The sequence below is a fragment of the Quercus robur genome, chromosome 11, assembly GCF_932294415.1.
Source record: "Quercus robur chromosome 11, dhQueRobu3.1, whole genome shotgun sequence".
Lineage (NCBI taxonomy): Eukaryota > Viridiplantae > Streptophyta > Magnoliopsida > Fagales > Fagaceae > Quercus > Quercus robur.
In genome coordinates this window covers 12,110,891-12,138,571 of record NC_065544.1, presented here as the reverse complement: position 1 = coordinate 12,138,571, position 27,681 = coordinate 12,110,891, and the positions used below count along the sequence as shown (strand labels likewise).

At 33.4% G+C, this 27,681-nt stretch overlaps 1 protein-coding gene across 16 annotated transcripts; it reads right to left on the bottom strand.

Annotated features, from left to right (window-relative positions):
* Window positions 1-26,027, bottom strand: LOC126706004 (3-oxoacyl-[acyl-carrier-protein] synthase II, chloroplastic-like). 16 transcript variants are annotated; one of them, XR_007648489.1, is made up of 22 exons: window positions 25,221-26,026; window positions 22,862-23,067; window positions 22,576-22,779; window positions 21,995-22,151; window positions 20,610-20,764; window positions 20,412-20,492; window positions 17,558-17,680; window positions 16,502-16,609; window positions 15,797-15,865; window positions 15,488-15,571; window positions 15,228-15,304; window positions 14,221-14,287; window positions 11,409-11,466; window positions 11,105-11,172; window positions 10,961-11,023; window positions 8,158-8,211; window positions 7,970-8,072; window positions 7,745-7,854; window positions 7,515-7,634; window positions 2,944-2,998; window positions 792-860; window positions 1-567 (listed from the first exon to the last, which is right to left on the bottom strand). XR_007648489.1 is itself a non-coding variant. In XM_050405249.1 (21 exons), the coding sequence occupies exons 1-20, from the start codon at window positions 25,615-25,617 to the stop codon at window positions 2,945-2,947; spliced, it is 2,358 nt and encodes a 785-aa protein (XP_050261206.1). In that variant the 5' UTR covers window positions 25,618-26,026; the 3' UTR covers window positions 1-464; window position 2,944. The 16 variants fall into 16 exon arrangements, 9 of the variants coding, with proteins under 9 accessions (XP_050261206.1, XP_050261207.1, XP_050261209.1 ...); XR_007648487.1 differs by having other exon boundaries at window positions 1-464; XR_007648488.1 differs by having other exon boundaries at window positions 1-461.
* Window positions 26,028-27,681: the final 1,654 nt, after the last annotated feature.

Here is a 27,681-nt window from a genome sequence, read left to right as displayed (position 1 = left end):
TGAGAGAATGAATGATATTATTGAATAAGCATAGGTTGGAGAGATTCTCATTATCCGTTTGTAAAATGACCTTCTGCCTATTAGTCTATTAAATATTTCCTAGAGACATCACATGTAAACATGGACAATTTGTTACAGTAAAACTTATTTTTCTTCATCAAAGAAATTATTGCCTTTAGGCAATTTTTTAAAATAAATTACTAATGATACTAAACTAAGGAGAGGAATGTCAGCAAATCTTCAGATATCCAAAATTTCCTAGACTTGGTAAGATCCTTCCAAAATATGTTGCAGGATATCCCGACCGTTTTGCACCTGGTGAAGAACCCTCAAAACTAATTATGAAGACCAAGTTTGTTTTCTGCAAGAGTATACCAATCTGAAACAAGAATATCATTTCCAGGAACTTTCTGTGGTTGACACCCAGGTACCATTACATCCTGCAATCTCCTTACTTTGGTCTGCTACAGAAGGCACACATATATAAGATTCAATCAGCAATATGAAAGAGCTGACCGTGTCCATATCAGCTATAGATGCATGGCACCATGACCATATTCAAACTTTCTAAAACAACAATATGATAGAGTGGGTCAGCAAATCGGGCTCCTTTTGAGAAAATTGCTTGTAGAGAATGACTTGAAATGCTATCAGAAAAAAACAAGCAGCAGATGACCTGGAACTCTCACGTGTCAATGTACAATTTAGAATCATATCAAGTACATGTATGTAGTTCTCAGATAAACAATGTCATTAGATGTATACAATTAGTACATGAGAAGTTAACTTACAATGTCTTGATACACAAACAGGCACATCAATAGAATTCATGTCACAGCAGCAAGGCCATAAATTGGAATCTAGTATTGAAAATTTCACAAGCAAGTAAGTGTATAAAAACACCTTCAATAACAATATGGAAGTATAGATGAGATGCCTCAAAGCAAACATAAAAAAATAAAAATATATAGATTGAAATGAGATTCTAAGAGTAAGTTCTATGCCATTTTTGCCAAATAATACTTTTTAAAAAAATTATTTGGTAAGATAGAAATATTTGAAAGTTATTTTGGTAAAAGCCTATTTGAATCTCGTATGTTGGAGAGGCAAGTTTCGGCACTGAACTAGTCTTCTGAAGAGACAAGTTTCATGTTTTAGTGAAACTCATCTCTTGAGAGAGACGAGTCAAACTTGTTGAGTTCCTTGTTTGCAGTGCAACTCATCAAGAGATGAGTTTCATGCTAGAACTTTAAAAAAGGTTATATCCCCAAATACTTTCAAAAACAATCCTAATTAACAAAATCATTTTTAAATAGTATCATTTAGCAAAAATGGTCAAGTTATATGCTTATAAAGGTTATACCGACCTTGACTAATCTGTTAAAGATCCATAGCTAACCCCAAGATTATGGGACCAAGACATGATTGTTGTTGTATTCTATTTGGGATGTCCCAAAATATAATCCTCTTTGAAAAGTAAATAAACATAATGTTGATAACTTTCTCTCTTTCTATAAAGTTTAAATTAATGAGGGTCATTTTGGAAACTTGCATCTTTAAAAATAAAAAATAAATAAAAATAAAAATGAATTAAAAGTTTTTTGAAAAAAAAGTGGTATGCAGGAAGTAATTGATAAGCAAACAAACTGAATAAGTCATAAGAATGATTGGAAACTTTTTACCCTATTGCGAAAATGTACAGTCCACAAATGGATGGATAAATGTATGACACAAATGGAGTAGAGAGAGAGAGAGAGAGAGAGAGGGGGGGGGGCAATGGGTAACGAAGCCAACTTTGATCTAGAAGTTCTGGACAGCTACTAGTTATAGGGATTATTAAAGAACTAGGGTTAGGGTTTTGGTGGGATTCGGGAAAAGGTAATAAAACATTAGGAATGTATGGATTTAGAAAGTGTAGGGAAAGGTTAGGATTTGGAGAAGAAACAAAGGGAAATTTTTGAGGATTGGGGGCTGGTCTAGGTTGCAAACGGTAAGCATAAACGGTCTTATGTTGTTTTGAGGGTTGTAGAGAGTTGATTGATGAATGGGTGGTTTAGGGTTTCAAATATTAAAATTTTAGGGTATGAATAGATCGCAAATTCAGATTTATTTATTTTATTTTTGATGATGTGGATCCTCACCAAGGTAGGGCCCTTTGGACCCACACCTAGGGAGTAAACCAAGGATACACAACCCCACCAGCAAGTTCAGATTTAATATTGGCATAAACATGCCTAAGCATCACACTGAGGGTTGCTGAATTCTTCATAAATGTATGTATTATTAATCAAACATAAGACCTTACATTATATATATAAATATGTGGCTAACACCTAAAGCTGCTAGAACTTGGACTCCTTGAAACCCTAATAAGATGTGGGTTCCTTGACTTTACTACTAAGCCCAAACTAAACTCGCAAATAAAAATCCAATTACTTGATAAAATCCAACATAAGTCCCCATGGACCACTAGCACATCCCTTGTCCAGAAAACAGAAAATTACAGAATTGCCCCTAACACCAAAAAAATAAATAAATAAAGCTAAAGAAATTTGAGCAGAACCTAGTTGATGCTAAAAGACATAATAAATAAAGATCATGATTTGGTAGCAAGCCTATGCCTATCCAAGTTTGCAAGTAGTCTTGACATGATCTGATATGAACCAAAATAATTCTTGGGTATTAGAATTAGCTTTGGGATGCCTTCAATCAATTTATGTTGTTAATGGTTGCAATCATGGTCCTTTAAAAAGGACCATGATTGCAACCATTAACAACATAAACTGATAAATGGCATCCCAAAGCTACCATTGCAATCATGGTCCTCAATAATATATATATATATATATATATATATATATATAGAGAGAGAGAGAGATTTAAGGAAAAACAACCTTAATTAAGGAGCCAACAAGTACTAAAAAAAGAAACAGCAGTATGTACCTTATCTAACACAATTCTTTCCAACAGCTGTATCTTGTAGTATATGAGCAGCCAGCTAAAAAGACAACAAATACTTAGGTTAGAATACAATTTTGTCTCTTAACTATGTTAGGTTTCATTTTTCATCTTTGAACACTATTAATTGTTTCAGTTTACTTGTTGAAAATTTGAAAACGCATGAATATTACTCTTATCCTGCCTTTTTGTTACAGAGTGAAGGCAATTATTGATGTGGCAAACTTCTTTTCTTTTTTTTTTGATAAGTAAAAAGTTTTATTGATATCAAAAAGGAAGACCCTAGTACACGGGGAGTGTACAAGGAGTCAACAAATCAAATACAAAAATTGCAAGAATCTAGGAAATCAATAAAAGAAGGGAATGATTGTTTTTGCAAAGCAAACAACCAACACAATAAAGTTCTAAAAAAGAATAGCTTGAGGTCCGGAATAGATCTCTCAATATCTTCAAAGCATCTACTATTTCTCTCCCTCCAAAGACATCACATTAAGCAATGAGGAACAATGGACCATATATAACCATTTCGATGACAACCAAAACTACCTTGCCAACACCCTAACAGCCCCAAAACAGCATGCGGCATAACACAAGTTACTCCAAATAAACCCAAAACCATAGACCATAGATCCAAAGCAACGGGATAGTGAAGGAAGAGACGGTCAATTGATTCACCATTACTCTTGCACATGTAGCACCAATCCAATATCCACACCTTCCTTTTTTGTAAATTATCAATCGTCAAGCATTTCCCTAAGGCAGCAGTCCATACAAAGAAAGCTACTCTAAAGGGAATCTTCTGCTTCCAAATACTCCTCCAAGGAAAACCGTAGATAGTAGGGCCAACTAAAATTCTATAATAATCATTCACCATGAACCCCTTATCTTTGCTAGGTATCCAACACATCTTATCCTCACCAAACCCCCTTATTGAAGAACCATATATGGATTCCATGAAGCTTGACATAGCCTCTAATTCCCAAACATGCACACCCCTAAAGAAGCTCACATCACAAAAAAGGACTCCATTGGAGGACTTCATAAGCTCAGCCACACTAGCCTCCTTATTTCTGCAAAATCTAAACAAGTTAGGATAGCTAACTGCAAGAGATGTGGCAAACCTTTTCTGTACACATGTTCTTCCAATGCTAGCATGGACATTGGCAATACTAGTCTCAAAATGTCAAAACATATGAAGACACATTAAAAGAATGGGTCTCAAATTCAAACCATTGGGATAACACATGGATATAGTTTTGGCATGATCTAAGGGGTGGAAATTATTTTCTAAAAAATATGTTTCCTGATTTGTTTAAATTGGCACTAGAAAAGGACACTTCTTTGCTTCTTATTTGAATGGTGAACGGAGTTGGAATCCTCAATTTTGTTGACCTTTCCAAGATTGGGAGTTGTAAGCTACAGAGAGTTTCTTTAATTTATTGTACTCCAAAATCCACAAGGCCAAGATAAAGACCATACTTCATAGAGTTTAACTAAGAGCTGAAAGTTTAAAGTCCATTCTTACTACGATGTTCTCAAAGGATCTACCAGAGTTCACTTCCATGGAGAAGTATATAGGTGTTAAGGTACTTCACAAGATCCTTTTCTTTGCTTAGACAACAACGTTGGGTAAAATACTGATAGTGGATTATCTTTGGAAACGTCACAATTTGATTATTGATCGGTGTTGCATGTGCAAGAGTAGTGGAGAGTCTTTAGATCATCTTCTTTACATTGCTCAGTGATGAGAGATTCATGGTCATTTATGTTTACCCTCTTCAGGGTATTTTGGGTTATGGCGGAGACACCAATTCAGATGCCAGGATGTTGGCAAAGGAAATTTCATTGCAATAGAATTTGAAGATTTGAAAGGCTACTTCCTATGTTTAGTGGATCATTTGGTAAGACATGAATAGTAGACCTTTTGATGGTGTTTAATGGTCTAATCATGTAATCAAGCAATTGATGTATTGATCCCTATATAATTGGATGACTATATCCAGAAATACCCCATCATCTTCCTTTCTTGTTTTTAAGATTTACTATGCTTGGTATTATAATTTCTTAGGAGTAGTTCAAAACAAATATTGTTTATTTGAATTATCTCTCCTTTTTTGAATAAATTATTTTACTTATAAATGAAAATAAATAAATAAAAACCCCAAATATGGCATCAAGAGTGATCCCAATTTACCCCCTAGTAACCCAGCCAAACCCTCCACCAACCCTCCATAACTAGTACTTTATTCTTACCTAAATTTACACATCCCTTCCTCCCAGTTGGCAGGTAACTGTAGTCATCCTCAAAAGTAGTGTCTGCTAGCTCCTTTCACATCATTTAGCATGTGCCTCACAAAAGGACCATCACATTTAATGCCATTGAGCAACATCTCATCCACCCACGAACTGGGAACTACTGTCTAAGAGTCCAGTCAGCCAAACTGAGGGGAGGACCTGCTGACAAGTCTTGGGGGAAGGGTTTCCAGCCAAAACCAGCCCTTCACACAACTATCTCCATTCTGCTGAGGTAAACAATCTCATATGTTGAGATGTCACCATTTTCATTTTTCCCACCGGTTTACTGACTTAATCATTAAAGCCTCCCTAGCCAACCCCTGATTGGTCTTAAACAAACTGAGGTTTTCTCTTTCTTAGCAGTGTACCCATCCAGTTGCAATATCTCCACCAAGTTTCAGTCCTTGCGGAAGTTTTTGCTGCGGTTCTGTTGTTCCCTGAAACTTTACCCACATACAGTATTCTTCCCTCAAGTCCTGTATATAAATTTTCATAGAACAAGATGATCATCTCATAACCTCAGACTTCTCAGAAATTTCTTCCCAGTAAAATTACTCGTGTTTGCTAACATGTAGAAAAATATATTAATCCCTTTGGCCCAATGTTGCTTGTCCATCTTTCTATTTGTAGATGTCTCAAAATACATGTTCACTGATGCAGGCAAGAAAGAGTTCAAGGAAAAGTAAGATTATATACGAAAATATTCAAGTTTTATGATCTAGTTTTGATGAGGAATTTCTTGACACCTTTAATAGGTTGCTTTAGTTATTATTGAGGCTTAGTATTGAGTTTTTTTAGGTAAGAAAGCTATTGGATCAGTTTTAATTAAGTTTTACTAGAATGGGGGCAATTTGGTAATTTCCAGAATTCTTGAATAGGCTGTCCTTGGCTGTACCAAAAGCCCATGAGTCTTATTTTATGTTTTGACTCCTTTTCCTATTTGGTTTAGGAGTTATTAAGTCCTTTTTGTTTGTTATTGTTAATCCTAGACATTATAGGAAGGTTAATTCTTTGTAATATAACACTCAATGTAGCACACACACCTTTGAAATCATGTTTTGAAAACACAATTTCAGTTATAGTTGTGAATGGTGAAATAAAGTTTTGAAAACACGATTTCACAATTTTAACTAAAAACAGGATTTCAGATGACATGGCATTGCATGTCTATCACCACTCTTCTAGGAATAGGTTTTTTGGAGTCCTAGTCATTCTAGGAAAGGATTAACAATAGCCTAAAATTCCAGCAGCTTATTTTAATCTTTGTGGGAGTGATTGCCTTCTCCTACCTAAGTGTGATTGCTTAGGAAAGCATAGGTATGATTGACTAGTATTTTATTTATCTTATTTCTCATTCTATTCCCTGTCTCAGCCCCAAACAGCCAACAAGATTCAATATTTTCTAATCTAAAACCCACCCTCAAACATCAATCCTTATTCAAGAACCCTTTAAGAACTCGTCAAGAAATCTATTGTAGTGCTGAATTCTTAAAGATCCTAAATCATTCAGTTTCTAAACTCAATGTCTGTAAATATTTAACTTTTCAAATTACACATCTTCATGTATTTCCAAAATAGATAGATTTCTTGTCTAATTTAATTGGGAAAAGCATATTTCATATGCAATTCAGATAACGAATCACCTAGAGACTTTGGCGAGAAAGAACTGCTAGAAATTTTGAGGAATATGAACTGACTATTTCAGACCTGAAATTGCAGTTCCTCATAACCTTGCTTGAATGGATGAAAGCACAAGAATCTTTTATTTCTTCAACTTATTAAAATTTATGGATCATTGTAATTTTAGAGCCTAGTTGTGATGTATATCTAGCATACATCATATGTACTTGGTGCATTCCATTTCTCTTAATAAACCTTATTATTTATCCAAAAAAAAGAATTCTTCCTAAATAAGTTTCTAATCATATGCCAATGGGTTGTGACCTGGATTCCACCCTTGGTGATAAAGTAAGGTCATGGGTTTGATCTCGCTTGGGTGCATGAGTTACTATACTTAGCAAAAAAAAGGGGGGAAAAAATTTCTTGATTGCACAAACTTAAATCCTCAAAAAGTTTGTGTGAAATCATCAAGGTGAAAACTTTTGAGGATTTAAGCTTGTGCAATCAAGAAAATTTTTGATGTGAGATCATCAAAAGTTTTAGTGTGAGATCATCAAGGTGAAAACTTTTGATGCCAACTATTCTTAATAAAAGCCATAAATCGTAAAAGGTACAAAATTGGATTAAAAAAAGTTGAATACCTCACCACCATTGGTACCTCCCTCATAGCACGGTTTCAAGTTAACAGCACGTTCAAGGTAGGGTATCCAACATCCACTGAGCATATCTCTTCTGGCCATCTCCACACCACCTTGGTAATACTGTTTACACAAAACATATGGAGGTAACTTCCCAACTGATTACTAGATGTAACGTGAAAAGAATATGAATAATAAATTTCTTGATAAATTTGATAAGCATCCAATTGTACCTCAAGCATTTCTCTCAAATACGGTTCTTCATTAAAATAATCTCGGCGTATGAAGATAAATGGCACCTTGTATGCCATGGCTTCACTGACTGTGCCATATCCAATCTTTCCTGGAGTAGGAAAAAAAAAAAGCCCAGGTACCAAAAGTTCAGTACTAAAAGCTCTAGACAAAATCTCAATCATTGGACCAAGCAACAGCCCTAAATAAATTAAAATTTATTATACCAAGCATGCAATCTGAAGCTGCTATTAGGTCAGGCGTATAAACATCTTTTGCAAGCTTTATGAAATTAGGGGGAAGCTCCCGATTGTCTGAAGCCCCACAAACCTAAATCAGAATGCAATAGGAACAATATTATCAAAATGAAATGAAGAAATAACTATGATCGATGTATATGTCCAACAAAACTTACCAGGCACAACCAACCAGCAGGTAAGTACTCCTCCTTCAACTTCCAACCAGCTGGCTGGATGTGATGGACAACAGCACATAACAGTCAGAATTTGTCTTAATGCCTAAAGAATAATAAGCATATCACAATACCTAAGGACAAAAATATTGGTTTTTAAAACAAGCAAGTTACATCAAAAAGAGGGTCTCTTAACAGATAGCATCCTAAGCATCTGGTATAAAAATAAAGTTCAACATAAAGTTTGTAATAGAACATTCAAGCTAGTAAAAGTAGATTACAGAAAAAACAAATAATAATGATCTGTGAATTGATATGGAAATTGCTTCTCAATATCTCCCTTTTCTTTTTGGTTGGATGAAGTTGCTCAAACTAACTAGCATTTTTCACAGATTGGCAAATACATAAGGCACCATCACATCAGGGAAGTGAAATGCAATAGTAATCAGTCGAGTAGGGAGGATGAAGTGGGTGTGACAATTGTATGTTTATGTAATATAATAAAAATACACATCCATAATATTACTAATTAATTTGTTACAATTATTTAGATAGGAAAATTTTTTTAAAGATAAAATGATCAAAGAAGGCAAGTGGAATTTGGACAAAGATGCTGATAAGATGTGGAATGATTGTATCAAAAGAGTGGCAAAAATGTAGGCAATTGACTAAAAAGGCTTGGTGGTGGAAAAGGAGGTTCATATAGCAATTAGATTAGAGAGAGAGAGAGAGAGCTATAGAAGCTCACCTAGATGTAGAGACAATGCTGTTTATAGAAATTATAAAGTGGTGAAGGGGGGACAATGAAGGTTGCCGAAGAGACTAAATTTAAGGCTTGTGATGAGTTAAATAGCAAGTCGGGGACGAAGGATGGAGAAAATAATATTTATAAACTTTGCTAAGACAGTGGAAATGAAAACAAGAGACTTGAATGGTGTCAAGTGCATTAAAGATGAAGATCAAAGAGTGTTAGTAAAAGAAGAGGCATAGTAAAGCAAGATGTAAAAGTTATTTTGATAAACTTTTTATTGCAAGTGATACACAAAATTGGAGCGAATTGAGTAACCTATTGAGAATAGAAATCGGAGGTTTGCTTGAAGAATTAAGATGACTAAGGTAAAGACACACTGAGGAAGATGAAAATTGGAAAAGCCATATGGGACCGGATAAAATCCCCATTGAGGTTTGGAACCGCCTAGGTGAGGTGGGTGTATGCTAGTCGAACAAACTTTTTCAATAAGACCTTAAGTGTTAACAAAATGCCTAGTGAGTAGAGAAGAAGTACTCTAATTCCTATTTATAAGAAAAAGGGATATATTTAAAATTGTAAAAATTGCCGTGGAATTAAACTTATGAGTCAAACTATGATACTTTTCAATGAAATTATTTACTTATCAAAAAAATTATTGCTTGTTATTTATTTTTTAATGTAACTTTCATAATTTTTGGATTTGAGATTTTGTTTCCTTGGTTTTAGGTGTTTTAATTCTTTTCTATTTAGAGTCTTATTATGATATTATATCAATTAGAATCTTTTAGAGTGTTTTTGCTTGCAAAATGAAATTTATAAAGCCTTTCGATAGGCCGGAAATATTTAAAACTAAAAGAAAATTCTATTATCAATACAATTTTAGTCAATTTATTTTCTCAAAAGATTCTAGAGTTCTTTTTTGAGGATTCAAGGAGTTCTTATGGATTTAAGGGTTTTCGTTTGGTTTGAACAAGATCTAATCTTATCACAATTTTCATTCTACGAAAGTCTAGATTATATGCTCTTTTGATATATGAAGAATCGAATGATAGTTGGCAATGAGGGAGGGTATGAAATTGGCCCTTTGCAAGGGGCCCATTCCAAGAGTCTAATAAATTTTCATGCCGTTCACCCTAAAACTTGCCTTAGAGTCTTAAATTTAAGGTCCCGTTTAACCAATAACCCAAAACAACACCCCCCTACCCCACCCACTCCCAACCCCAAAAGGAAAAGATCCCAACTTATCTTTTTGGTGGCTAAAGCATAATGAGAAGCCAAGGAGGTAACACTACCCCAAATAGGTTAGGACACCCACCAGCCCATTGAGTCCCTCATATCCAGCCACCAACTCAAGATGCTTGGGAATTTCCAATGAGCTAATGCTTACCAAGCTAGAAGAAGGGCACCAATTTGGCCAATTGGCCCCTTATAGCACAACAGAAACAATGACTTGATAGAGAAGAATAGAGAACAGCTTGCAACATTCTTTCTCAAGAAACTGTTATCTCTATGTCTAATAAAATTTCAGGCAAGTTGCACTTGTCTGTGATGATATGATGACCAACTTTAGAATGTTATAAGGTATTAGCATTTTGAGAACAATTGTTCTCTCTTCCCATTTGGACAGTCCTCATATTCAAACAAGCTATTGAACCTAAGAAGTGGGATATAATTAATCTTCTATGTTTCATTACTTTATGATATTTGTTTACCAACAAAATAAGTTATTTTCTTCTAACAATTTGGAGAAGGGATTCATTCTAATACATATATTATTTTTCAAAAGGCTAAAGAAAAACAAATATCAAGAAAAAGGAAAACAAGAAAAATCTTATAACCAATTACCAAATAAACACCAGAATTTCAACCCAGAGAATCAATTTTGAAAACTTGAAAGAAAGTAATCTGGAAATTCTCCAAACCATTTAAAGTCAAGGTACTTTCACCAATCTTGGTCATTCTAAGATGTTGAGGGATTCAAAAATTTTGGAATGTAAGCAAGAAAAATTGAAAGAAATATACCAATATATAATGACAGCCTAAATTATACCTCACCTGCCCACCAAAATTAAAAATTACTAGCTTCACATCATCCGGAACTCCAAGATCTTTCCTCACCTGCATTGCAAGGAAATTTTTTATAGCAAGCATAATACATTAATTCATACACATTAAATTTTTGAGAGTTCTAAATCACACCTCTTCTCTAGATTTGTGTAATCTCCTCACGACAAGGGGTACATCAATAACACCACGAAATGCAGGCACTAAAAAATGAAAAGGAATATTCAAATACCAATTAGAATAAATACCCTACAACTTATTCATTGCCAAAAGAGCAAAGGCAGAATATGTATAGAGCCACAGACAAACACAAAGACAGAAATACAACCTGAAGATCATAATCGCTATAATCGAGTTAGCAAACAAGAGTAAATAAAAAAATATTACTTAAATATTAACTTTAAAGAAAACAACCACAAATGTGCTTCAACAGACATACTTGGGCAGTACCCAGGTAGACGGATTACAAACTCGCTATGGGAATAATCTTCAGCAATCTGCATGAATTTTCATAAGACCATTTAGGTTTGGCTCAGCAATATCAGTTATTTCATCTGCAATATTAAATTAAGAGAAGAAAAAAGTGCAGGTATAAGATTGAGGGCATGCATACACACATTGACCTATATATGAGTTAGGTTAAAGTTACACCACTTAACAACCTTACATGAGATTGATGCTTTGTCAATCCACCATGAGATATCATGCATGCCACATTTTACATCGATTAGATCTAATGTGCTGCCATGTTTGCAATATGTTTGGTAATGTGCTGCCATTGAATTATTGGAGAAATTATGTGTTAGGTGTAAAAAAAAAATCCAAAGAACTCAGTTTTGTTATAATTAATCAAATATGAAAATGCATATTACAAGTACACCCTCACAAGTGGCAACAATCACAAAATTAAATAAAATATTGTACTGCAACACTCCCCCTCAAGTGACAAAGATATTGTACATGCCCAACTTGATTAAAATAGCATGAAAATGGATTACATATAATACCAACATCTAGCTTCTCCTTGATGAAATGTTTGTCAATCTCAACAGGTTTAGTCCTATCATGTTGGACAGGATTGTGAGCAATATTAATAGTTGCCTTGTTGTCACAATACAATCACATGGGTGACAAAAGTAGATTTAAGGCAATGTAATGGTACCAAAATCAGATAAGGAAGCTTATCTAAGTCTACAAAAAAATTCACTCAAAGAATAGAGGTCTTTGCTACCCAAAATTTGTGATTTCACCAAATCAAAGTTGGAAGGCAAGTCAAGAGAAATAGGGCAACATTCATATAGGTCTCTCTGTTTTTGCATAATGCAAACATCAGAGGAGATGGGCAGGTAAAGTTGAGTTCTTCATATATACAATTAAATTTTGCATAATAATCTTCTAAAGGAAAAATATTTAGACCAAGGGAGAAATAATTTTGATGGACATCATATATATGTCTAAGATTATTGTAAGCCTATTCCCACTCAAGTTTGGTAGTTGGCCAAGAAAAACCATACTACAATTTAACTTAGACTCCATATTGTTCCACAAGAACTCCCAATCTATGCATCTTCTACTCCCCAATCATCATATTTAGGATCCACAGAAGGGAATATCATCAATAAGAAAGTGAAAATTTTTTCTTCTGACCTCAACAACTTGAGCCATTGAGCATAATTACTCCCAATAAGGTGAATGGAGTTAATACAGAGCATATTAGGAGACAACATATAATTAGGATGGATATTATCTTTTGACTCCATTGTAACTCTTGTCAAATCAAACATATAAACTAAACTAAAAAAGTGCAGGCTCTCTAATCAACTACAAAAAAACTTGACCAACCAGAACAATAAACTAAAAGAGGGCATGCTAATTGACAAAAATAATAGTAAATAAACTTTGCAATTTTACATTGACAGATTTTGGATCCCACGTGAACTGTACCATCAGTCCAATACTAGGAACAATGTTTTTTTTTTTTTTTTTTATAGGTAATAGAATTTTTATTGAAAAAATGAACATCATGTTCATGATGATGAACACTTTGGACATGAAGAAAATACAAAAAGCTCAAAAGCTAAAGCTAACAGCTAACAATTTGTAGAAGGCAAGAATCGAAATACATTGTGTAAGACCCCAAATACGAGCCCACTAAAATAAAGTACCAAAAAGAAGTTGTTTTAAAAGATCTAAATATCTCTCTCATTATCTTCAAAGATACGGTCATTTCGCTCCTGCCAAACTAACCACAATAGACAACCTAGTATCATATTCCAGATAGTTGACTGATGCTTACCAAACCAATTCTCCCAAACAAAAAAAAAGAGAATTAACCATCTTCGGCATTACCCAATGGACTCCAAACACATGAAAAACTTCACACCACAAAGCATAAGCCAACTTATAGTGAAGTAAGAGGTGGTCCACAGATTCCCCATCACACCGACACATGCAACACCAATTAACAAGGGATTGACCTCTCTTAACAAGATTATCAATGGTAAGTATCCCAGCCCTAGCAGCTGTCCAATGTTATCAGGAAAGCTGGAAAGGAGAGACACTCAACAATTCTACACAAGCAAATTTCAGCCTTGGGTAAAACTCTATCACCAGTCTAACACTAGGAACAGTTATTAGCATAGAACATATCCCAAAGACTGGCCAAGTAATATATTCTCACTTCAAAATTAATATTCCTTCCCTCGACAAACCATGACAATCACATTCCCAAGACACTAGTCATAGATAGTCAAGTGCCAAACTCCCACTCCCTTTGATTGGCTAGGGAATCATATGACCTCCCAATAAACAAGTGCCACTTAAAATCATCTAAGAACCTACCCAAAAGGAAGTCTATGTGTTTTATTTTATATGTACGAAATGACATAGGCATAGTAAAGATAGACATAAAGTTGGTGAACTTGATTGAGAACTCTTACTTCAGTTACAAACTGAATGCTTGGTGCCTTTCGTTTTATTAGTTAGCATGCTAAAATGGGTGTCTAGTTTCTCCTTCAATCAACTTCAAAAAAAATTTGTTGCATTGTTAAAGGAAATATATAATTCAATGAAAAACACAAAGGTGGGAAGCAAGATAACAAAATATCTACAATCAAAAGATCTTCTGATTCATCTAGAAAAATCCCTTGTCTACAATATATGGTTCTTAATACCACTTAAATGGAAATTACTTGTGCTTTGAACAACTCAGATGCATATTACTTTTAGATGCAAAAAATATTGAAGGTTACCTGCTGAAGGACTGAGCGATAGTGAGATCCAGCCATCATCACATATTCCGCATAGATAAAATCCCAACTGCCCAGGTTTCAAAAGGAGTAAAAAAAGGTGGAAATTGGGGTTTAAAACATACTGCAAGAATTCTATAGACTTAATAAATCAAAATTAAGAGAGGAGAAGAGCTGCAAATATAAGAATATATAAACAGAGCCTTGGTCAAACAAGAAACAGTAAAAAAAAAAATTATTACTAGTAAAAATCAAGCATCATCATTCCAAAATAATAATAATCATTACTAAAATCAGTCATTTGGTTCTTCCCCTTGCGCAACTGCATCTTATTCCAACATTAACCTATAGTCTTTCATAAATTATACCAGGGTTTTGTAAAATGTCCTTCACTTGAGAAAGTATGCATCCAAAGCTACAACTTTCATATCACTTTTCTTGACAAGTCCATTATTGTTTTATGGTTTAAACATGTATGTTCAATTAGTTTCCTCCCAAGAAAGTAGAAACATTATCTTATAATTAACACCTTATCTCTAATTCTCAAAACAAATGAGAAATCTCTAGGGTCCACAAAAACCTGATTACACAAAATATGTAACATTATTTGATAAAGCATAATTTTGTACTTAAAAATATTAGGGGAATTTTTTGAACAAAAAAATCTTGGCCATAATACAGGGAAATACAGATATTATCGCAGAAGAACAATGTTAAAATTGTTATAAAATTTCAATGCAATTACCAAATACACTATTATAACATAATTTTTGGTGAAATAACACCCAGATATATCGCCAGTATTTAACCATTACCAACATGCCACAATACATCACCAGTATTTAAATTTTAAAAAATTGGGTCAGATTTCAAAGCTGCATTTGAAGATTACAAGCATCTTCTACGTAAGTCTTAAATTTTGTTTTTGTAGCAAAGATCATATAAATAGAAGAATTTACAGCTTCAGATTAAAAGTTTCAGTCATATGAACAACAGTGCAAACAAGTTACCTGAAGTTGGTGACGCAAACAGAACGAATTCCAGCATCTGCAGCTGCTCGGCATGCAATAGGAACAACATCTGAAATCTGCTTTATAAAAATGTTAGCATGACTGAAGGCCATTCATAATGATGGAAAGATCAAGAAAATATTTGTATAGACACAACCCAAAAAAAAGAAGAAGATATGGTCTCATTTTGATTCCTTATTTCACATTTCAGAAAATCCAACCTCATAAATAAAAATCCAAAAAAGAAACAGTTCAAGTACCACTAAGTCAGCCTTGATAGAGTTCAGCCACTGAACTTCGGTTGCTAAAACTGATGCCCGGGGTAATACTGACATTTGGAAATACTTGATCACATCGAATGAGCCAATAAAAAAAGTCAACCAACAAAAGAAAAGTTATGGTAACAGAGCCAGCAAATCAAGTGATAAAAAATTAATATAAAAGGAAACAATACCAATGCCAAGTATGGACATGGGAATGATCATTGGTGTTCCATTAACATGAAATCAACAATAATTTTAATAGAAAAGTTTAGCAATTGCTAACCAACTCTGAAGTTTACATCATACCTTTTCCAAGGAGGCAACTGGATCAACTGTCAAAGCATCTGCTTGAACTGCTCCACAGTCTAACACAACCTGCTATCACTCAAAATGCCTTATTATTACTATTGCAAGAACACAATTCGGAAACAATTTCACACAGCTAACATAACATAAATTGCCTACTCCTTTAAAGGTTATAATGATTATGGTTAAATCCATTCATATAATTCTTTTAGGGCTACAATTATATTAAAGATAATAGTCTAAACTAAGAGATAAGAATTTTTCTTTTATTTTTATTAAATAGAGAGTACTCATTTGTTTCTTGTGGAAGTCGCAGCATTAAATAATTTAAAACTCTTTTCACTACTGAATAAGAGTATGTTTAAATGTGTTGTGTACATGAAATCATCATTTTTTTGCTTTTGTAGCATCAAGAGGCCGTGAATGACATGGAAAAGATGAATAAACAGATAAATTTTGAAAATATCATCATATCAAGAGGTTCTAGAAAAAACACAATCATTCAATACAATATACAAGCCACAATAATTTTTAATCTATTCCCTTGGGTGCCATCTAGATGCCATCATCTGTTTATGTGAACTACTACATCAAGGGAGAATAGTGGAAGCTAGAACAAAATGAAATTTACATTTTTAACACCTAAGCAATAGCATAGACAAGGGATAAACACATTTGCCCATAAACCTATCCAATTTAACCAACCTTGCGAAATAAGAGTCTTGGTGATTGTATTTCAGAAGTGAACACAAAGTCAGGAGCGCCTGTAACCATGTGAACATCATGGCCGGCTCGAATGAGATGACGGACAACCTGTAGATCGCAACATCAGAATCATGAAACTACTCACAAAGCACTTGGTTGAACAAGAAGAAATAAAAAGATAATTTGGGTTAGTAATTTATAAATCCATGCTAAGCACGGAAGTACCACAAGTCCACTTCAACAAAAACAACAAATTTTAATCTCATAACATTGTGATCGGCCATGAATCCTCAACAGAGTAATTGTAGGCCACATGTATACTTCTATGCCATTCTGTCTTGTCTAAAATCATACTCTCAAATCTCAATTACTTTATTATCTTTTTCACTACTTCTGCTAATGTTATCTTAGATTTTTTTTCTAACTCTTTTTGTTCCCTTGATTTAAATTTGATGAAATTACCAATTGTCTCAAAAGCTTAAACTATTAAGAAATTATGAATTTAGCCATTTAATCTAGCACTCCCCTTTCACGTATCAACCTAAACTCTCCTTATTAAGTGGAACCCAAAAAGTGGGAATTTCTTACTTGATGGGGTAAGGTGGAGATAGGTTTTTGAGCCCGGATAAAATAAGTCATACCCAGTGCACAAATCTCCCACTTAGGAGAGGTCATGGTCATAGTAAGCAGCCTTACACCAATTTTTTTTGAAAAGGGTATTTTTGGACTTGAACCCACAATCTGTAGCTTTCTTTTGGTAAAAGACACTTGTCATCCCACCAGGCTCTAATACCGAGATAAATTACCAAACCATCTTGAGCAACTCTCAGTCTCTCACTCATCCCTATGACTTTAAAAAATTTTCTTCATTTTCTTATCCTATGTTTGCTTGCATTTTCCACTTATAACTAACAGAATATCCAAATTTACAATCAAATCCTATATAGACTAGATTAACATGGAGCCTTACTTACAATCAGTGAAAAATAAAAACAATGGGTTTAAAGATTTTAAGTAAAAGAGTGAAAAAGATATAAAACAGAAGAAAAAGTTCACCTCGACGGCACGAGTGGCGTGGCCAAAGCCATGACCAGTGAGGTAGTAGGCGAAGACGAGATGCCGTTTTGGTGCGATCACCTCGACCCCATGAGTAATGCTTTGATCCATTTGCATCCTCAACTAAACATGAAAAAAGAAAAGAAAAGGGTACAACCCTTAGAACATTGGAGCTTTCAGTTATGTGAGTCCCAACCCAACATTTACATTTTCCCCACCTGTCTGTTTCATTTGTTGAAGTTGAAGTAAAGGTCCCCGTCTCTCACTTTCTTTTTTTCTTTCCTTTTTTTTTAAATATTTTTAGTAAAATATTTAAGATAAAATACTATTTTTATCCCTAAATTTTGTTAAAAGTTTGTTTTTCATTCCTAAACTTTTATAATAATAAAAAATTCATCCTTAAATTTTGTAAAGAATTTTTTCAATAGTTTAAAGACAAAAATAGGGATGAGAAAAGAACCTCTTTTTTTCAATAGTTCTATTTAGGGATGAAAAACAAACTTTTGATAAAATTTAAGAACATAAATAAAAAATTTTCAATAGTTTAGAGACAAAATATAAACTTTTTAATAGTTTCGAGACAAAAAATGAACTTCTTAAAGTTTAGGGATGAAAAACAAACTTTTGGCAAAATATAGGGACAAAAATAGCATTTTACCCAAAAATCTGAGACTAAGTCCTTTTCACCGCAATTTTGTCACAAAAATGCTTTGAAAATTGCTGATGTGATTAGTACTTGATTGAAAAATTTTTTTAAAAAAAAAAAATGATATCAGTGGCCCACATAAGAGTTTGTAAAAAAGTTTGTCTATCACGTTACTGTTTTGCCACTGTGATGTGAAAAAAAAAATGTGGAAGTGATAAATAGCTAATCATAGTCTGCCACATAGGATAGTTGCGAAAATATGTATGATAAAGGGTGTGGTCCTAGAATTATATGCTCCTTATTACACACTCACTGTACACACACACAAAAATTAGTGTTGTACACACACAAAGAAAGAGTGTAATAAATTATGTTAGTTTTATGTTACAAATTTTTTTTTTTTTTTAATTTAAAAGTAAGACATGTAATTTTTCTTTCATATCAACTTTGAGAATTTATTGAGCTAATTACACAATATCACTTCACTTGTCCATGGAGGTTCCGAGTTCTATCCACCTTACCATTGGTCTATAGGGCATTTAAAAGAGGGGTCTATCGTTTTGGTCCAATAGACAACTAATTTTTATAAAGGATTAGTGGTTATTTACACAAGCAAAGAGACTTGGACAAGCCAGTGAATGGTCAATTTAAATTGAGGGAGAGAGACAAAAAATAAAGTAGAGTTGGCCAAAAATTGCACTATTCTCCCTCAATCCAAACTAGCCCAAAAGGCCAATTCTTTTGTCATAACTTAATTATAAGAAATTGATAATAACTCAATGCTTTCTATTTTTCTTTTGTTATAACTTTTTCTTCCTATTACGTATAGTTGGTTTCATGATATTTTAAAAAAATAGTAGAAAATATTTTTCTAAATTAAAATTTGTTATCTCTGAAAATGGTTTCCAATGGAGGAAATTGATCTTTTTTCTTTTTCCCCTAGATAATAAACTCATTTGATCAATTTTGACCAACTTCAACTAACTTTGATTAATGATTCTGGCACTCTACCATTTCCACAAGAGTGAACAAGGCATTTTAAAAGATTCATGAATTCCATTAGAGTTGATTGGTCAATATTCAAATTTTAATTTGGAATAGAGAAGATACGGAAGAAGAGTCAGAAGACTATGCAAATTGAGTTTTGGAAATTTTGGACTAGGAATTCCCTCTTGATGAACCCTTTATTCTAACTCAATTAAGAATAAATGGGAAGTTTGAAGTTTGAGAGAGAGAGAGGAGATTGAATTTCTAACTTATGAATATAATTGAAGTTTAAACAGGAGATGCCAACTTAATCCTTGAAGTTTAAAGAACTATAAAATACTTGTATATTATTTTTCCCCACTTTCTTTTTAAAATTCAAACAATTTATGTGAAATGTCTTTATAAGTTGAGTAATTCGACATATAATTGACTTTAATCCTTACTTATACAGTTATACTAGACCAAATAGTTCAAAGAAAACACAATTTGTTTTGATTTTAACAATTACTTTCGACAACAAGTAGAGACAAGAATGAGATTGAACTATTTTTACAACTTAGATAAATTGCATTTTTATCCTTGAAATTTGATATAAGTTGAAAATTTTGGTCCTTCAAAATTAAAAAGGCTAGGTTTTATCCTGAATTTAAGAATATATTTAAGAATATATATATATATATATATATATATATTCATCCTATTATTTTTGGTAAATTAAATTTTGGTTTATTTAAATATTATAGGATTTGTTTGATTTTGGTCACTTTAATGGTTAGTTTGATTCAGTCCCTTAAAGTTAAAGATGTGGTGCCCCCTCAACAATTAGTAATGTAGAAAAAAAAAATTCTCAAAAATAAAAATAATTAGAGGAATCTAATTTTTCCTTTTAAAATTGTATTAAGTCCAAATGGGATGTTTTAAAATTGAGGAACCAAAATTGAACAAACTCATATTTGAGAAAATACAATTTACCTTCAAACTTCAAAGATAAACAAACATTTCCACGCTAAGAAACTTGTAATACACAATTAACACATTTTGGTGTTTCAAACGCGGGAGGTCTAAATTGAATAAACTTGAAAGTTCTAGACTTGATTGAATGGAATTCTAGTTAGAGGACTAAATTGAATTTTGGTCAAAGTTAGAGAGTGCAATTTGAAATTTAGCCAAGATTATATTTATTGAATTTATAATCACCATATCAAGACATAAATTGTTTACCTGTGTCGCTGCAACAGCTTCCACCACACCAGCTGATCCTAATAGGTGACCAATCATAGATTTTGTAGAATTCACTCTTAACTGTAGAAAGCAGAGATATTATCAGGTATTAGAATACGGTAATCTCATCAAGTATTTGAAATATGGTATCATCAAAAGCAAATGGCATAAAGAACAAACATTATGAATACAAGTTACCTCAGGAGTCTGGCCAAAACATTGAAGAAGTGCTTGATACTCTTTTAGTTCTCCAGCTGGTGTGGATGTAGCATGTGCATTTATGTAATTCACATCTTCCCTAGATACCCCAGACTGAGCTAATGCCTTTTCTACGCAAAGGATAACACCAGCCCCTATTTTTCGAGGGATATTAGTTAAGAATTTTAGCACCCAATTTTATGGAAGGGTACAAGGTACAAAAGTGTTGAAGAAATCAGGATTTGCGTTTGGTTCCTTGCCCAAAATATTTAACAAAATGGTAACCAATTAAGAAGGTATTCTACTTAGATAAAAGAAAATATCACTGTTAAATTGAGGGGTGGAAATATGCATGAGTAAAAGAAGAATTCAGTGCAATGTATTAACAGGGGATATGGTGCCAGTCTACCAGAGAGTATAGCTTAGTGGAGTTTTGACAATTATGCAACTGATTTTCAGGTTTTATTGTCTTTCTCTGCCACAACCTTTGCTATCAAGATTGTGGACATAAAGCAGCAATTCAGGTGGTCAATTTGGTGAACTACAACTCACTTTATGAGGTAGTTAGTAGCAACACAGTATAGGTACAGTATCATATAAATTAGTTTAAAAATTATTATGACAGAAAAGAACTCAGGAAGAGTAGAATAGATGCAGGAAATAAGTCCACTGTACATGCTCCCTCAAGAAAAACTATTAAAGAAATGCAACCTTTTCAAGGGTTGAAATTTAAGTACCAAAGAGAAGGCATGTTACCATCAGGATGTGGTTCAGTCATGTGATAAGCATCACAAGTGAAGCTTCCACCAAGAAATCATTGAAATTAAATAAGTGGCCTTGTCAACTCAATGTAGATTTCCTTTTTTAAGTAACTCGGTTTACATTTCTATTAAAAAACCAATTACACCGTGATAAGGTTTTTAGTTAGCTCAATTGATAAAATCTTTAATAGTTAAATAAGAGATTTGAAACCGATTAGTGTCTTAATCTAATGACAAAAAGAAGGATAAGGATTTCATGCACAAATTCACTGTCTTTTTTGGTGAAAAATAATTTGGGTTTTTTTTTTCAGCCTTGGAAAAAATAATTTGGTTGAAGTATTCGAGTAACTGGGCCAAAGATGATTTTGTGTCTAGTACTTTATATCTGTGTCTCTAAACTGAAAATTGTGTATCTAGGCATTCCATACCCAGTGCCACCCTTTCTCAATACGTAAGTGTAAGTGTAGCTTTGAGAAGAAAGAGCAGAGAGAGATGGATATGGATATGTACAGATGTGTGGAATGTGGGTTTCAGATCAAAACACTGTTTGTGCGGTACTCACCTGGAAACATCCGACTCATGAATAAACAAATGAGCTGTTAAAAGGTTTAAGTCCCAACTTACAAAACCCATCAAGGTGTATCACAAAGTTGAAAAATAGTAAGTTGACCAGATCCATTGCAAGCATGGCAGAACCCATATTTGTAGTTGCAAATGGTACGCAAAAAGGATTCATCTTCTTGTATGAGATCCTTAGGGCTTCAATCGCATCATTAAAAACCTGTTCACAACACAAAACACAAGAACAAAGTAGTCAGTTACAATTGTTAATAAATTTCAGAATTAATATGCTTTTTCATCCTATCTGCAGGTCACGTAGTTTCATCTAGGGCTTTATACTTTGGATTCCACTTCCTGCCAAAAACCATTACAGCTAGAGAGACAGAAGACTAGCTTGAAAACATTCATTATTCCAACTCTAAGGCATGTGGCAAAAATCAGAACTTGACTTTAAGTTGCAAGTTCCACTGCATTAGGAAACCACAAAGGCAGCAGACGTGACAACAACTTACAGATTTCATAAAGCTCTTGTTATCAATCAAATTGAATATCAGCCAGTATAAGCTCTGGTTAACTTAATATTTTCAACCATGTTCCATTCTCATTATATACTGTATATCAAACTGTTGAAGGCTTGATGTTACCTTCATGCCACTGATTGCTGAGCCAATCAAAACTCCACATCTCACTTTATCTAATTCATTCATTACATCTTCTGTAATTCCACCATCTGCCAAGGCTTTTTTCCCAGCAGAAAGCATGTGAAGCATAAATTTGTCCATCCTCTTGGAAAGTTTTGGCGCAACCCATCCATCAGTTGAAAAAGACTTGATCTCTCCAGCAATTCTCTGGAGAAAAAGAACAGTAAGAATGCCAAGAATAAACTGCAGAGCAAGCACCAGAAGAAGAGAAATCTTAAATATGGTTTACCATTGGAAATTGGGCACAATCAAAAGCCTCTATCTCACTTACGCCACTGACACACTCAAGCAAATTATTGTAGAAGACATCTGGATCATGACCAAGTGGGGTCACCACACCCATCCCTGTCACAACTACTCGCCTTTGCTTTGTGACTGGTTTCTTTTTTGTTGCGACTTCCTTGGAAGGTTGCACAGCAACAGCCATGGCTTCCCCTAGAGTATTGATAAATGTGCAGTAGTTAGTACATCAGCAAAACTTTTCTATTTTAATGCTTTATCAAATAAGAGTCATGCCAAAGAATAAACATCAACATTAGGGTTTGAATTGATAGGACTGCCTCAAGCCTGCAACATTGACACTACTGAACCAATAAAAGTCAGAAGACACTAGCAAGACCCAAAATCTAATAATCATAAGTCTATTGATGACAATATATTAAAATCAAGGTCAGTGTACCAGACTCAAGTAACCAACCCATTCAACAGACACACACACAGCTGCATTATACTATGAATAAAAGAATGAACAGCCACAATGCTCCTGTACTTTGCAGCGCTAGAACTTCCATTTCATGCACATGATACACCAAGAAATGGCCTGATCTTAATTTTCTTCAGAATACTTGTAAGACATAAAATCTGAAAGATGGCCACATAACATAAACTAGAAACAACCTAAGTTATGCAAAATTCCCAATCCTAAGTCCAGGCATATCAATCCAACTGCAAAAAGCTGTACATCAATGAACCTCATTTGGTGAAATTAGTTCTCACCCAAAAAGAAGGGGAAAAATATAAAATATAAAACCCTGTTAGTATCTATTCCCCACTTTCCTATAGCTTTGGCATAAAAGTAATACAAAGAACTCATTCAGCAATAAGCCAATCCTAAACTTAATTATTTGAATTCCTCATCTTTTCCTATGCTTTATTAGTTCTCTATCCAACCAAATGAAAAGTGAATAAAACCAATCTTCCACAGCACATGAAAAAAGGGGGAAAAACAAATTAATAAAGATTGAAAGAATCATTATTTCATTATCAAATTCACCTTCAAGAACATTTAAAAAAAAAAAAAAACCATTAAATTGAGATATTGGAAACAAACAAAGCCAGAACTAGATATGGCAAAACGGGTTAGAATTTTCTAACCCGACCCGACCCGATTCGAAAATATCTGATCTGAATCCGATTTTTTTTTACCCAAAGCAAAAACGGGTTGACCCGTGACTCAACCCGTGTTTTTAGCAGGTCAACCCGAACAATTTTTTTAAAACTTTTTTTTTTTGGTAAAAAAAAAAAGTGAAGTTAAAAGAATATTGGTCTAATTGTTTATTGTGAGCTTTAAGGAAACAATTGATACATTTACATAACTGCATGCAAATTAATTGAAAGATAAATGGTTGAGCATTCTGTAATGAGTAAAGATTTTTAGATATAATATAATAAAGTACATGTCAAGATAATTTGGTTACAGTAGAGTTAAAAACGGAGATTTAAACTTGTAAACATATGTGAGAAACATTCACAAGTGTGAAAATAGTGAAACCAAAATATCAAATTAGCATAAATTATGAATTCTTAGACCTATTTTTTAACAATTTATGTACAAAATAAACAGTTTTTCAAAATAAATTATAATATTTCCTATAGTGTGTATTGCTTAACATTGATATGATATTCATAAAAGAGACCATATATAAATAAGTAAGCAATCAAATTTTAATGTATATCTTTATTGAAATAGAGTGCCAACCACAATTGATAATAGATTATAAAATTAATTTTCAAAATTGTAAATTTCTTATATGTTTTTATTCTTTATCAAATGAGTTACCCAATATATTCTCAATAAAAAATCCAATAAGTCATTTGTAATTTTGTTTTATATTTTGAAATGTTGATATCGTGTAGAAATAAAACTTGTATATTTGTTTTACTTATCTTTGTATTATTTTATTTTAGATAACAATGTTAGGATTTGTATAATTTTAAAATTACTGAATAAATATTAATAAGTTTAACTGAGTTCATTCTTAATATAAGTGGTAAATTCAAAATAGTGTATTTTACATTAAGTAATTTGTTGCATAACTTTTCGAATGATAAATACAAATGGTTTTTTTTATTTTAAAAAAAAAAATCATGTGAAAAATACGGGTCAACCCAATCCGCAACCCGGTTGAATGACCCGTTTGACATGCAACCCATCGACCCGACCCGCCAGTTTTGCCCCGGACAAATTACACACAAAATGTAAAACAAAATCCCAGATTTCCAATTCCATAAATAAAGAAAAAAACAGAGAGAAGAATCAATGTTTAGTTAAGAAAAAAAAGGAGAAGTTAATGAGGAATGAGGAGTACCTGAATGGACGGCTCGATTGAAACGGGTGTGTCTCCGATTTGAAGGAACACGAACATTGCCGGATCCGAAGAGAGAGGAAAAGGAAGCGTTGGAGGCATAGTACTGATCGCAAGGCTCGAAAGCTCGGCAAGAAGTCGTGAGGCCCTGAAAGCTGGATCCACAGAGAGAGGAAACCAAGTCCCTCTGGCTCTGCAATTCGGAGCTACATTTAGACAAGAACACCCTCTTCTTCCTCCGACCCCATTTGCTGCCAAAGAGTCGCTTGTTGCTGTGCATGTACGAGGAGGAACCCAACATGGAAGGACACGTGGATTGGTCCCCTCCGCACGTGACCGACATGCAAGCAGGCCCAAGCCACGTGCACAGCGGAGATGTGACACACGAGGCTGTAGCCATGTGAGAGAGACACACACAAAGAAATATATATATGTGTGCAAACTGCCAATGGAAGAAGAACAAGAACAAGAAAACCCAGATGGAAAAAAGTGATTTTGATTGGATTAATGGCGATGAAAAAGGCTGTAGGAGATGATGTCAATCTAGAAGATGGAAATGAGAGAGAGGCATAGAGAAGAACGGTAGTGAGAATAGTTGGCGAAGAAGGAGAGGTCACATTCGATTGATTATATGGAAGAAAGCGTAGTAATCTATAGTAGAACAAGTCTTCAGAGTAATTTGGATGAGGAAAGCGTTTGAGACGCCAAGTTTTTGATTTTGTGCAATCGGAGAGTACTTGTCCTCAGAACAGAACGACAAGTACTCTCTCACTCTCTTCTTTCTTCTCTCTTCTCTCTCTGAAGTCCCTACTCTATTATACTCCTCCAAAAGAACAGATAAATATATTAAACGGATAAAATTTAGAGGATCTCTGACCAGGAAAAAAGAAATGAAAAAAAAAAAAAATCTAACGAAATTTTAAATTTTGGTATATTTTTATTAGAATAAAAAATTTAAAATTTTGGTATATATTTTTAAGAATATTATGTTTATACCTAGAGCACCCCTGCTTCTTCCACTTGTTGAAATGAAAAGACAATATTGTGCATGATTTAGAAATAATACTAATTGATAGCCCAATTTTGGTAAAGTTTATTGTCGTTAAGAGTAATGTTATAATCACAAACTATTTTGTAATATTTTTATAAATTGTTAGTATGGTTAATTTTTACAAGTTCTCATATGAGTCTCACAACTAACATAACTTTTTTACTTATCAATAATCATTTACCAACCATCGTGCACTTTTGGTGCGTTACATCAATAACTAATTGGTATCTTAGCCTAATGATAAAAAACAATTATCATAACGTATATATATAAACTTGCATATATTTATAACGGAAAAATTTAAAGTTCAAATATCCCTCTACCAACTATTAAATTATTATTTTTTCAAATGCTCCCTCCATCAACTATCAAATTATTATTATTAAAAAAAAGAAAAAAAAAAAAAAAAAAAAAGATATGATGCCATACGCCCATACCTATGACAGTTTTCCTTTATAAAGTAACCCGAGTATAAAAGAGGGCAAAATCATATACTAAACATACCGTAATTGTTGAAATATAAATTGGAAGGCTCTTAATGAGCCTACACAAGTTTTATTAACATCAATTGTAATATGACAACTCAACAGTTATGAAATTCTCTAAACAAAGAAGAAGAAGAAGAAGAAAAAAAACTCAATAGATGTGAAAAGAAATTATAAAAAATTTGTGTCCCTATATTTATTGGATAGGAAGGAGAGTTGAAAATGGTGAATTTTAATAATTTAACCATTATTCTAACAACACCAAGATAACATCTAAGTGGTTGATATTGCAACCATATATTATTTCTACATCACATTTTTATGTTAATGGCTCCAAATTTTTTGAAGGGTCAAGTGTCTATTCAAGATGATGGATTTGTACCTTCAGCACATGTAAAATGAAAAGGGGTCATTGTTCATGGAACAATCAAAGATGTCCTGAATAACTTTAGACCATAAGTTTTGATTGAAATCCCTTTCTTTGAGCATTAAATTTTGGCTATAATGCACTTTACAGTTTACACTCGCTTGAGGTTGTTTTTAAATCAGTCCCTCAACTTTCAGAACTTGCAATTCCTTGACTATTACAACTATGTCAATGTGCCTCTTCTGTTATGGTCCGTCAAATTTTTTCCATTAACCTGCCTAAAAACGATGAATTTTCTATTTTCTGTTCAAAGCAATGTTATTTTTGTATGAGTAAATGGCAAGATTCTAATGGATGTTATGACAGAAGGGACACATTGATATTGTTGTAATACTCAAGGGTGTAAATTGCAAATTTTCATAGTTATGAGACCGATTAGAAGCAACCTCAAACTTAGAGAATAGAATTGTTAGCTTAAGAGGATGTAAATCAATGAGAATGTCATCACCAAAAAATTTATATTTATCTAATTGAAAGTCCAACTTACCGTGATAGTTTTTA

Coding starts and splice junctions, on each gene's coding strand:
- LOC126706004 (XM_050405249.1), bottom strand. CDS start 25,617: ATGGCTACAGCCTCGTGTGTCACATCTCCGCTGTGCACGTGGCTTGGG. Junction 15,305..15,487: donor CTATCAAGGCTGACTTAGTG/GTACTTGAACTG, acceptor TTTATAAAGCAG/ATTTCAGATGTTGTTCCTAT. Junction 11,173..11,408: donor TCTACCTGGGTACTGCCCAA/GTATGTCTGTTG, acceptor TTCATTTTTTAG/TGCCTGCATTTCGTGGTGTT.